At 37.6% G+C, this 13,077-nt stretch overlaps 1 protein-coding gene across 1 annotated transcript; it reads left to right on the forward strand.

The window, feature by feature from the left end:
• LOC107701824 (histone deacetylase 6-like) lies at positions 1-13,077 on the forward strand. The gene is made up of 29 exons (XM_016503950.1): positions 1-62; positions 460-640; positions 1,035-1,130; positions 2,230-2,343; positions 2,736-2,821; positions 3,297-3,381; positions 3,456-3,496; positions 3,595-3,691; positions 4,140-4,237; positions 4,326-4,430; positions 4,735-4,803; positions 4,914-5,040; positions 5,692-5,757; positions 5,846-5,905; positions 5,990-6,079; positions 6,167-6,273; positions 6,359-6,426; positions 6,906-7,032; positions 7,156-7,284; positions 7,465-7,633; positions 7,782-7,984; positions 8,333-8,525; positions 8,607-8,756; positions 9,130-9,304; positions 9,415-9,770; positions 9,870-10,013; positions 11,524-11,670; positions 12,066-12,194; positions 12,370-13,077. Exons 3-29 carry the CDS (start codon positions 1,068-1,070, stop codon positions 12,436-12,438), a joined length of 3,267 nt encoding a protein of 1,088 aa, XP_016359436.1. The 5' UTR covers positions 1-62; positions 460-640; positions 1,035-1,067; the 3' UTR covers positions 12,439-13,077.

Raw genomic sequence — 13,077 nt, forward strand, 5'->3', positions numbered from 1 at the left:
AGCGCCATTTAGTTGGTTTGGTACGCTGTGTACCACTTTTTACTTGAAGTTTAGTTATTCAGGTGAACCTATGAGGTGAACATATCAACGCGGTCAGGACGGACCGATCACAGTCGTTTGTGTTTACTGTAAATTATATTTTATAGAGATTACTAAAGGATTTTTAAAAAGTTGTGTCAGAAACCACGTGATTTCAGATAACAATTTACTTTTTTAATACGCTTTAATAAGTGTAATTTGTTGACGTCCGAGCCTCCACGCGCCCCCTAGAGGATAAACTGCTTAGGAAATAGTTAATAGAAACATATTCGCTTCCACTGCTCTGCACAGTTGGGCGTGTTAGCCGTTAGCATTTCCAAACAAAACATTATTGTGCTTCTTCGTACCCTTTCTAGTGAACAGTTGTATTTGCTATGCCGTCCTCATATTGCTACGTTCATTTTCCACTTTTATGTTCAGTCCAGAGAATAACAACAGGCACGGAAACTTAGGAAAGCAGACAGCTTGGCTCAAATGACTGGCAGATTGGTCTTTTTTAATATATTATCTGAATTTCAACGTGTGTTTTTGTCAACGGCATAAGAATCTGACAGCAAATCTGTTCATATCTTCTCATACACTTCACACATTTCTGAAAGCAGTAAGTAAAACCTGTTCTGTACCTACATTCTTCAGACATCTGTCACTTTCATTTTTCCAGACGTTTTTTTTTAAGAAATAACGAATTGGTAATTTCACAAATGTCGAATTTGTGGACAAGCAGAATGGATGGATGGTTTTATATATTTTCATGTATTAATTAGAAACTTTTTCTTTTAATTGTGTTATTATTATTATTATTACATATCGTGTTATGAACTGCTATGTATTTGTTTCATAGCGACAACAGCAAATTCTTGGGTTATTTATTCTGTATATGCTATAAAACTAAGTGTAGCATCTGCAATAACTTCTATTTTGTTATTAAATTATTAGTACTTCCATATAAATGATCTTTCTTATACATGCTATTTGGGACGTTTGGCTTTCTCAAGGTTTTTGGTGGGGATCTGTAAAATCCTCAGCTGATGGATCCTGTTCCAGATTCCAAACGTTCTACTCGATCACTAAGAGGAACACCAGAAACCAATGTGAGAGAATGCTTATATTCCATTGCTTTATTGGAAAAAAAAGCATTATTTTCATTATTTCTTTCATTATTAAAAATTTACTCTCCCTTAGGGCATCCAAGATGTAACGTTAGAAGAGTTTTAGCTCTGAGCTAAATTTTGAGAAATTTAGCATCGCATCAATTGCTCACCATTGGATCCTTTACAGTGAATGGGTGCCGTCAGAATGAGTCCAAACAGCTGAGTGTTGGTTGCATGTTTGTAAGAAACAAATCAATCAAGATATTTTTCTCTCTATCCATAATATGCACCGTGAAAAAAAAAGTTGTCTCATCTGAATCAGGAGAGAAATAGGCACAGATCAAGCACTGTTTACAAGTGCAAACAGTTCTAAGCAAATATCTTGGTGGATGTTGCTGTGAGAGGTGGGGGAAGTTTAAAGTTTTAAAGTTAAAACGAAGGTTTAAAGTTAAAACGCCTTAATGATGGTTTTGTTTCTTAAAACCATGCATCTTATCACAAAATGTTAATTGATGGACTGGAGTCATGTGGATTACTTGTGGATTATTGTGATGTTTTTATCAGCTGTTTGGACTCTCAGTCTGACGGCACCCATTCACTGCAGAGGATCCATTTGTGATGTAAGTGATGTAATGCTAAATTTCTCCAAATCTGTTCAGATGAAAAAAACTAGTGCTGTCAAGCGATTAATCGCGATTAATCTAATCCAAAATAAAAGTTTTTGTTTACATTATATATGTGTGTATACTGTGTATATTTATTATGTATATATAGACAACACTTAAAAAAAACAAACTCATCTACATCTTGGATGGCCTGTAGGTGTGTTATTATTTTCACTTTTGGATGAAGTATTCCTTTAAGACCGTGTTCAGCACCTGTATGTTAATCATTTGCTGTTTTGATCAGTGTGTACATGAGTAGCTTCATTCAGAGGTTAATAATCCACAGATATTCTTGAAGTTTGCCCACTTGATCTATGCAGTGTCTTGCTCTGTTTTGCTCATTCTTAAATGTCAGATGTGGGAGCCAGTGCTTGATTTGGATTCCTGTTTTAGACTGCATGCAAATCTCTCTAAAAGACCTTTGTGCTCTCCAGAGAGAAAACAACAATCCAAACCATAAGAAGAATCTACAGGAGGCGCGGAGGAAGGGCAGAATGGATCGGAGCAAAGAGGAGGAGGAGGAGATGAGCAATGAGCTCCAAAACTTGGTAAACACTTAATCACAGTCACTGTGTTTTCTCAAGAAAATTGTCAAGGATCGTCTATATTATATTTGAAAGAAAATTAAAAGCAAAAAATTCAAATTCATTTTGCATAAATAATAACAATAACAGCCTGTTTTTTTTTTTCAACCAAAAATATTTCTGTTATTGCAACATTATTTTTCTTGCAATTTGTCCTTGTCCAGTAGCTTACATACTATTTCATAAAGCTGGCATTACTGTACTTAACTACTTTAGATTGCAAGTAGCTTGTAGCATGGCAAAACCATTTTGCACATGATCCAGTTACACACATGCAATATCAGTGTGAGAATGCAAGCTCAGAGATGGGATGCTTTTGGAACGGCTGTTTGAATGTTTTTGGGATGTTTTTTTAGGATGTTCGTGGTAAGACTAAAGCAACAGGAACAGGTCTCGTCTACGTAGACGCCTTTACTCGCTTTCACTGCCTCTGGGATGCCAGGTGATGCTTCAGGATGGTTTAATTAATTGACAATAGTTTGCCTAAAATTGAAAATTCTGTCTCTTTTTTTTTTCTTCTTTTAATTAAAGGGAAAGTTCACCCAAAAATGAAAATTCTGTCATTAATTACTCACCCTCATGTCGTTCCAAACTGGTAAGACGTTTGTTCTCTTCGGAACACAAATTCATTTTTGGGTGAACTATCCCTTTAACAAAAAAAGTAATTTGGGAACCCTTTAAGACTCTCCAGTAGATGCTAATGAAGCATTCAAAGATAGAACGTTCTAGTCATATGCATTAAGTTTGTATCAACTTGAATTGAGCATTCGTTTGAAGATGCCTTAAAATTGAAATAGTATTTTTAGTGATTTAATCCCAAAAAGTTGCACTTATTCTTGATACTTAACCTCGTTTTAAATTAGTATTGGTTAATAGAAGTTATTCTGTAACAGTGGGTTGGATGTCTTTGTTTTCAGTCACCCAGAGTGTCCAGCGAGAGTGAGCACTGTGATGGAGATGCTGGAGACGGAAGGTCTGCTGGGACGCTGCGTACGAGTAGAGGTAGAGATACTCTTGTAGTGATGATGATAACAGGTTTGTACCTGAGTTTTAATTGCTTTAGTTTTGTGTTTAAGGCCAGAGCTGTGTCAGAAGATGAGCTGTTACTCGTTCATACGTAAGTTTATATGCAAGACTGAATAAAGATTGACACCGTTCATCGAGTTGGTTTATGATTATCTTACGCCACATGGGGGAATGTGTTGTGTACAATAGGAAGGAGTATGCAGAGCTGATGAAATCCACTCAGAAAATGACAGAGGAGGAGCTGAAGACTCTGGCTGATAAATATGACTCTGTCTTCCTGCATCCTGTTAGTCACCTAATCACAAGTCTTCACCAGTCCTGTGCTTATTCTTCCATTCCCGATGTTTCAGTGTTCATCTTAATCCAGTACATTCCCTGATGTTTCTTAAAGTCAACATGATAATATTGACTATATTGAGCATTATTGCCTATTAGGGTTGCAAAGGGGTGGAACATTTCCGGAAACTTTCCAAAAATCCCTGGAATATTCCAAAAAAATCCTGGAAACTTTCCAAAATTTCTTGAATGTTTCCGAAATTTACTGGAAATGTTCCACCTTTTTGCAACCCTATTGCCTATAAAGGACTTGATCATGAATCAAAATCTCTTTTGGCTTATTGTTTTTTTTTTTTAATTATACAAAGTAATAAAACATAATAATTAGAATGTGTTTTATTTGTTTATGGTTGCCCAACAACATGTCTTTAATTGTGTGAATTTTTGAATTCCTCCAGGAATTTTTCACCTCTGCCTGTCTGGCAGTGGGATCGGTTCTCCAGCTGGTGGATAAGGTGATGACATCACAGCTGCATAACGGCTTCTCCGTCAACAGGTCTCGTTGCATCTGTTATTCTTAGCAGTTCTAATATACTGTAGATCATTGATCTATTTGAGTTACTGTTTTTTTCATGTACACGCAGGCCTCCTGGTCACCACGCTCATGCAGATAAGATGAACGGCTGCTGTATGTTTAACCATCTGGCCATAGCAGCGCGCTACGCTCAGAAACAGCATGGAGTTAAACGGTGAGAGTCTGCATGTCTTGCTGTACCGTCACATTTTTATTTGCACTTTTAATTTATTAAAGACATTTTGAAATTGACCTTACATTCTTGATGAGCGATTCATAGAGGCACATCTAGTATAGATATTAAAAAGTTTGTTTTCATATTTTTTCATCAAACACAATGACGTTCTTCACCTCTGAAATGTATTTTTTTACTGATGTGAACAGAACTGAATGTGTTGCAAACATCGTTTCATGTTGACTTCAATGAAATGTATGGTTTGAGAGTCTATAGCATGAGTTGTACCTTTTTCCTCCTTCAGAGTTCTAATTGTGGATTGGGATGTGCATCACGGACAGGGAATCCAATATATTTTTGAAGAGGATCCCAGGTATATTTGTCCGTATCTGAAGCACCGTGTTATATTACGTCATATTGCGTTTATTCTGTATGAATGTCTGTCATTTGTAAAGATTCTCTCTCTGTCTTCCCGTGTGGCAGTGTGCTGTATTTCTCAGTGCACAGATATGAAGACGGCTCGTTCTGGCCGCACCTCAAGGAGTCTGACAGCAGTTCGGTGGGTTCAGGAGCAGGACAGGGCTACAATATCAACCTGCCCTGGAACAAGGTACACCACGCTAATTTACTCTGCTTGTCAGTGTTGACGTGACTCATTTCAAGAGATTAACAAATGTATATGTGACCCTGGACCACAAAACCAGTCATAAGGGTCAATTTTTTGAAATTGAGATTCATACATCATCTGAAAGCTGAATAAATAAGCTTTGCATTGATGTATGGTTTGTTAGGATAGGACAATATTTGGCCGATATACAACTATTTTAATATCTGGAATCTTGAGGGTGCAAAAAATCAAAATATTGAGAAAATCACCTTTAAAGTTGTCCAAATTAAGTTCTTAGCAATGCATATTACTAATCAAAAATTAAGTTTTGATACATTTACGGTAGGAAATTTACAAAATATCTTCATGGAACATGATCTTTACTTAATATCCTAATGATTTTTGGCATAAAAGAAAAATCGATAATTTTGAACCATACAATGTACCCCAGCGACTTAAGACTGGTTTTGTGCTCCAGGGTCACATATTTGCATACAGAAGTCCTAAAAACATCTGTTTAAATTAAAAAGTTGAAAATGGTCATGCAAACTAAAGTATCACTAATATTATACTGGATTATAAGTGACAAAAAAATGCTATGGTAGTGTGGTGAGTTGGTGCTGAATGTGGCCTGATCTCTTTATTTAACTGCAGATAGGAATGGAGGATGGAGATTACATCACAGCTTTCCAGCAGCTACTCCTGCCTGTGGCGTATGAGGTACACCTGTCAGATCAGTCACCTGCACATCTGGAATGAATGCTTTATTGTTTATTAATGACTGATCTCTTGTGTACGTGCTGCACAGTTCCAGCCTCAGCTGGTGTTAGTGGCGGCCGGATTTGACTCTGTGATCGGTGACCCAATGGTGAGATGCTCAGCTTCAGTCTCTTTAATAAAATTTTCAAAAACTCCTTGCATTTGAATTCTTTAAAACATTCTTTATGTCTAGGGTGAGATGCGAGTGAGTCCACAGTGCTTCTCCATCCTGACCCACATGCTGAAAGGTGTAGCACAGGGACGACTTGTGCTGGCTCTTGAGGTACGATCGTATTATGCCACGAGAGAATAAAATCTTCTTCTTTGGGGTTAACATCTCACTCAGACTCACTAGTGTTTCATCTGTTAGGGTGGATATAACCTCCAGTCCACAGCAGAGTGTGTTTGTGCTAGTGTGAGGTCACTGCTGGGTGACCCTTGCCCTCATCTGATCTCTCCTGGTGTTCCGAGTGAAAGGTGAGTGAACTGAGGAACACATCTCCCTGCGTTCTCTTACATTTCTTTGTGTTATGCTCTGTTTTATTTTGATGTTTTGTTGCAGTGCCCTGAAGTCCATCTCAAAGACCATCTCAGCCTTGTATCCATTTTGGAAGAGTCTTCAGACGTTTGGTAAGAATTACCAAAAGACAAGAATTATTATTTACAAATAAACTGATTAAATCACCATCATTATATTGGTGCAGATATGAAACATTAAGACTCTATTAAAAGTACAGTTTGATCACCCTGTATTATGGAAAATGTAGTTATTAAATACATTTATTAATAAATAAATATATTTAAAAGTCTATCTTTACAAAAAAAAAAAGTATGTATTTTTAATATCCCCTAATATTTAATTGGCTAGAAATTGCCCTCTATAAAAATCTCTACAAAATTATCTTTAAAAATCCTTATCACTAATCACTGGAAAAAACATGGAAATTCATTGGTCATTGATGTTATTATATTATTGTCAGATATAAAGAAAGCATTCATCACCATTTTTGTTCAGAAATGATTTGGTACATCTGGTACCATTGCAAGACTTAACAGGCACAGATATTTCTGTTTTCTGTGGCTCTTGAATGTGTGTGTTTGATCTTCAGAGGGTGGTCCTCTGTCCGATGTCCCTCCCCTGCCCGCTCCAGTGTGTGCAGAAGTGAAGGCTTCCTCTCTGATCACTGGACTAGTTTACGACCAGAGAATGATGCTTCATCACAACATGTGGGATGGGTGAGAGCATTAATAACATAACACCACAGTATCCCTGTGAAAAGTGACAATTTTCTTTTTTTGAGTGGTTTGATTACTTGGTTGTATATAACATATAAGATGAGGATGTATTGATTGCCACAGTCATCATCCAGAGCTCCCTCAGAGAATTTCACGCATCTTTTGCCGGCATGAGGAGTTGGGTCTGCTGTCCCGTTGCCTTTGGATACCAGCTCGCCTAGCAACAGAAGAAGAGCTGGCACTCTGTCACAGGTGACATTCAAACGAGTAAATCAATATCGACCACATTACTGTAGAAAAAATTAAATACAAATCAAATTTAATTTAATTTGCATAATTAACATTTCCGCAATCCTGTTTAGTGGTGATTTCTTACTAAAACTAATGTTGTACACTACATTTGATCCAATTCGTGTCTGTTTATCTCTTTAGTTCTGAGCACATAAGCACTATAAAGAGTACAGAGCACATGAAGCCCAGAGATCTGCACAGACTGGGAAACGATTACAACTCCATCTACATCAGTAATGAGAGCTACACCTGTGCCCTGATGGCCGCTGGCTCGTGTTTTAACTCCGTACAGGCCATACTCACAGGCCAGGTGTGTCATTTTGTGATCTTCATAAGTAAAACACTTTTTTAACATGTTTCAGTATACTGTATAATATATTCAGTATAATACTGTATGCCACAGAAGTACTGCTTGAATTTGTTCCCAGGTCTCCTCAGTTGTTTGTTTGGTCATGTAGGTGAGAAACGGCGTGGCCATAGTCCGTCCTCCTGGTCATCATGCAGAGAAAGACACAGCTTGTGGTTTCTGTTTCTTTAATACGGCCGCTTTGACCGCACGCTATGCCCAGTGCACCACTCACGAGTCCCTGCGCGTCCTCATCCTCGATTGGGATGTTCATCATGGAAACGGCACACAGCACATCTTTGAGGAGGATGACAGGTTTGTCCAGTCCAACAGTCAACCATAATCAAATACAGTACATATACAGTAGTGGCCTGGATCAGTGATGATGATGATGATCAAATCTAGTATTTAACTTCCACATCATTCAACAAAAGCCTGTTTACAAAGTTGCATTCATAAAACAGTCAGTGCTAAAGTGTGAAAGTTGGTGCATCATAACCATGAATCTAAATGCCTAATTTTTGCAGTTTTGTTTTGTCTGGGTGGATAGGCAAAAGGGGTTTGCATTATTAATGTGTCCTCTTTATGTTGTCAAATGTATAAATATCGTTGTTTGAGATCAGTCGCAGTGCTGACCTATCAAATGTCTTTCTGTTCTCCCAGTGTTCTGTACATCTCTCTGCATCGCTACGAAGACGGTACATTCTTCCCCAGTTCGGAGGATGCTAACTATGATAAGGTGGGGCAAGGGAAAGGCAGAGGATACAATGTCAACATCCCCTGGAGTGGAGGAAAGATGGGAGACCCAGAATACTTGGCGGCTTTCCATCACATAGTGATGCCGATAGCCAGAGAGGTAAAATCACAACATATGTTCATATTTACCTGATGTTGTTTGGAGTTAAACACTAAATGAATAGTGTTGTCTGTGTTCTAGTTTGCCCCAGAGCTGGTGCTGGTGTCTGCTGGGTTTGATGCAGCACGAGGTGATCCGTTAGGAGGGTATCAGGTGACCCCAGAGGGCTACGCCCACCTCACCCATCAGTTAATGAGTCTGGCTGCAGGAAGAGTGCTAGTCATACTGGAGGTGGGTTATATTCACTCGCACATTCACAATGTTTGCACTTTGTACTGTTGAGTTTTTCAGTGGCTTATGCTGAAATCAATACCTAGAGAATGTCTCTAGACACCAGACAAATTTAAAGATGTCAAATGAGACATATCACAGTTTCCAATGTAAGAATAACTCATTTTTGAAAATGTGCTCATTGTGAGCTGGCAAAATCTTAGAATGATTACTGAAGGTTCACGTGACACTGAAGACGAGTAATGATGCTGAAATTCAGCTTTGCATCACAGGAATAAATTAGGCTACATTTTATAATATATTCAAATATGAAAATGTTATTTTAAACTGTAATAATGATTCACAATATTACTGTTTTTACTGTATACCATAGGGAGGATATAACCTCACCTCCATCTCTGAGTCAATGTCCATGTGCACCAGTATGTTGCTGGGAGACTCTCCTCCATCTCTAGACCATCTGCCACCTCCAAAGACCAATGCCACTGTCACGATTAACAATGTCCTGCGTGCTCTCGCCCCCTTCTGGAGCTCCCTGAGAATACAGAGTGAGTTTGCATATCGAAAAGTGTGCTCCCTGTTAAGTCTGAAGAATTCAGTTGTAAGAACAGGATAATTGTTTGAATGCAACATGCTTTCGTTTTTGTGTTTATATCAGTTCCAGAGTCACTTCGTTTGGCTTTGCCATCTCCTAAACCGAAAGGCAAGCGGGCATCAGCGGGCAAGGGCAAGAAATCTCCTCGCCAGTCCACCCCTGCCCAAAGTCCTGGACAGACACCGCAGCATCTTGAGCAGTCCGGCCTTGATGAGCTCAGTAAGGACCTGCTCTCTCTGAATCTCAACACGAGTACCTCATCTAACCCCAGCCCAGCTTCAATCCCCATCGGAGGAGCCAGACGGAAGGTGAAACCCACCCCACAGAGGGATTCAGCAGACCGGGAGTCAGATTCACCCCTAAAACTCAAGTCAGAGAAAACCAGAGCTGGAGACGACACGCATGCGGAGATTACGACGGTAAAAACAGAGACACCTGGAAGCATTCTCTAATGTCATTAGCAGTATGTTTTTGGTGACTAGTAATGTATTCATCATCAAAAATGGTCTGTTGAACAGGACCGGACGATCCCAGAGTCTGTGGTCACTGGAAATTCAGCTGCCGTGGATGACCAGGAGAACTCCGTGCTGGAGGCTGCTGGTGGTCAAGCCACTATGATGTCAGTCTTAGAAAGTGTCTTTGGAGCACAAGCCACGGATTTGGTAACGTACTAAAGTTATGTTAGCATAGTAACATTGCAGTTAAATGTGGCCCATACATTTAGTTATGTATTTTTTTTATTATTACTACTATTAAATATCTAAATAAATATTTGATAGTAGTAATAATAAAAAATAAATAAATATATATTATATAAATTATTATATTATATTAATTATATAAATTATATATATATATTAAAAACAATAAAAATAAATATGTATATAGAATATTATATTTTATTATTGTTTATGATGTATTATTATTTATTATATTATATTTAATTATTCTATATTCATATTTTAAATATAGATATTTATTAGTAGTAAATAGATAAATACTAATTTAAATACAAAGATAATTAAGTAATAATAATAAAAAAATAATAAATTTAATTTAATTATGATGTTATTTTCTCTCTCTCTCTTTCTCTGTATGTATATATATATATACAGTATATGTACAAAGCTGGGTAGATTACTTACAAATTGTAGTCCATTACAGATTCCAAATTATATGACAAAAATTGTGATTAGTAACATAATCCATTACATTACACATTTTACTACTACTTTTAGATTACTTTGACCTAACCCGTTTATCACATTGATTTAAATAGGATAATGTTGTACCATATGATATAAAAAAGGAGTAAGAAAATGTACTCTATTCTGTTTGTTGTTATTAACAAAATGAAGTGCATTAAACATTACATTATCAGGGTTTCCCAGCTGGGGTTCGTGAAAGAACTGCAGGGGGTTTGAAAAGTTATTAATTCATTAAATCATAAAACTGTAAAATTAAAATAAGGCATTTTAAAATTACATCAATCAAAATAAAGCACTTACTAAAAAAATTGAATATTTTATTTGTTTAATGCTAGTTAATTGCCATTGTGCGAATAATATGTAATCATGTAATCAATAAAAAAGTAACTGTAGTCTGATTCCGATTTAATCTAATTACAAGTACTTATATATATATACAGTGGGTACGGAAAGTATTCAGACCCCCTCAAATTTTTCACTCTTTGTTATATTGCAGCCATTTGCTAAAATCATTTAAGTTATTTTTTTTTCCTCATTAATGTACACACAGCACCCCATATTGACAGAAAAACACAGAATTGTTGACATTTTTGCAGATTTATTAAAAAAGAAAAACTGAAATATCACATGGTCCTAAGTATTCAGACCCTTTGCTGTGACACTCATATATTTAACTCAGGTGCTGTCCATTTCTTCTGATCATCCTTGAGATGGTTCTACACCTTCATTTGAGTCCAGCTGTGTTTGATTATACTGATTGGACTTGATTAGGAAAGCCAAGGGGGTCTGAATACTTTCCGTACCCACTGTATATATGTATGTGGGTGAATTTAAGAATGTTGCTGTCACTGAGAGCTGGATTTTTTGTTTTCATTCTTTCATTCTGTCGTGTCATTCAATACTCTGGCCGATATTGTAAATGTGAATTTAAATGGTGATACAATCATGTGGCTTTTGTTGCTAGGACACCATGTATGCGGTGGACCCGTTGCCATGGTGCCCACACTTGGAGTCAGTGCGACCGGTGCCTGCAGGTGGCATCGATGTCTTCCTGCCGTGTGAAGAGTGTGGAGGTGATACAGAAAACTGGATCTGCCTCTTCTGCTACAAGGTGACAGCTAATGACGCTCAAAGTCACAGCAAAAACAACACATAGAATAGATGAGCCAAACTCATTCATGTAGCAGCTTTACAGAGTGCTGAATGAAGTTTAGAGTTACGGCTTGTCACTGGCAACAGTGATGCACACTGGGTCTCATTCACTAAGCGTGCATGCAAATGCAAAAAATGTGGGAAATGTCTGAAAAAATGTAGGATGTAAGGGAATGTACATCACTTCAATCCTATATACGAGTTGTTAGTTTTTAAGAATGCACAGAAAATAGTGAATGATTCAATTCATGTTTTATTTGCAATATATAAATTATTACCCATCAGGGAATACATGGAATTACATAGCTCCACTGTGTAAAAGCAATCATTACAAAAAAATAATTTGTACCTTAGGTGCTCTGCGGGCGTTATGTGAAGCAGCACATGGTGACCCACGGACAGGTGTCGGGTCACCCTATGGTGCTGAGCTTCGCTGACCTCTCTGTCTGGTGCTACGCTTGTGAGTCATACGTCCACAACAAGGTGTGTGCCGCCCAGATCACGGGCCTGTACTCTGCTGAATGATGAATGACAACATGTTCATTTTGTATTGTTGTAATATTGTACAATTAATTAAATTGTAACTGTCAGATTTAACATGCACATTTTCAGTACATATGTACAACAACTGTGTCGCTGTCTGTCTCCGCACACACAGGTGCTCCATGAAGCCAAAAATACCGCTCACCTCGTGAAGTTTGGAGAGGAGATTCCTCCTTTCAACTAAACCAGCAGAGAGAAGGAAGCATGTGTTTGCATGCATGTAGATGCAGTGAAGAGACCAAACTGAACTGTAGTGGAAGCAAGTTTCTTCAGCTCATCTGTCTTCCTTCCTCACTTGTGTGTCTTGAACTTCCATCTATATTTCATAGATTCTCCTTGTGCCAATTGTGAGGTTGTTTGCCAAAATACAGATTTTATTAATGGAATTTGTTTGATCTTAAAGGAAATCTTCGTTTTTAAAAGCTGCCCAAACAATACTTTGATTTTATGAAGAGTTCTTTCAGAGGAATGGTAGCACGGTGCTAAAACCACACCAGCCAAATCTGTAGTATTTAGTGTTTCAAATGTATTACGTTCTCAATGCACAACCAACAGCATTTGCACCGCACTGTTGAAGCATTCCTGTCTTCATTGTATGACTCCAGGCCAAGACGATCCAACTGTGGAAATTACAAAACCACCTTAAACTGAAAGCAATAAACAGTGCAATATTTACTTAAACAGCATCTGAGGACAGGCTGTAATGAGATACTTTGTGTTTCTTTTCTTTTTTTAATGTTTATTTTTGCACAAACAGTGACCTTTGGAGACTCTCACTTTGTAACTCTTGATACATGTTGCATTCTAAACAAAACCTCTTCTG

Source organism: Sinocyclocheilus anshuiensis, unplaced genomic scaffold (genome assembly GCF_001515605.1).
Source record: "Sinocyclocheilus anshuiensis isolate Anshui unplaced genomic scaffold, SAMN03320099.WGS_v1.1 scaffold258, whole genome shotgun sequence".
NCBI classification, from domain to species: domain Eukaryota; kingdom Metazoa; phylum Chordata; class Actinopteri; order Cypriniformes; family Cyprinidae; genus Sinocyclocheilus; species Sinocyclocheilus anshuiensis.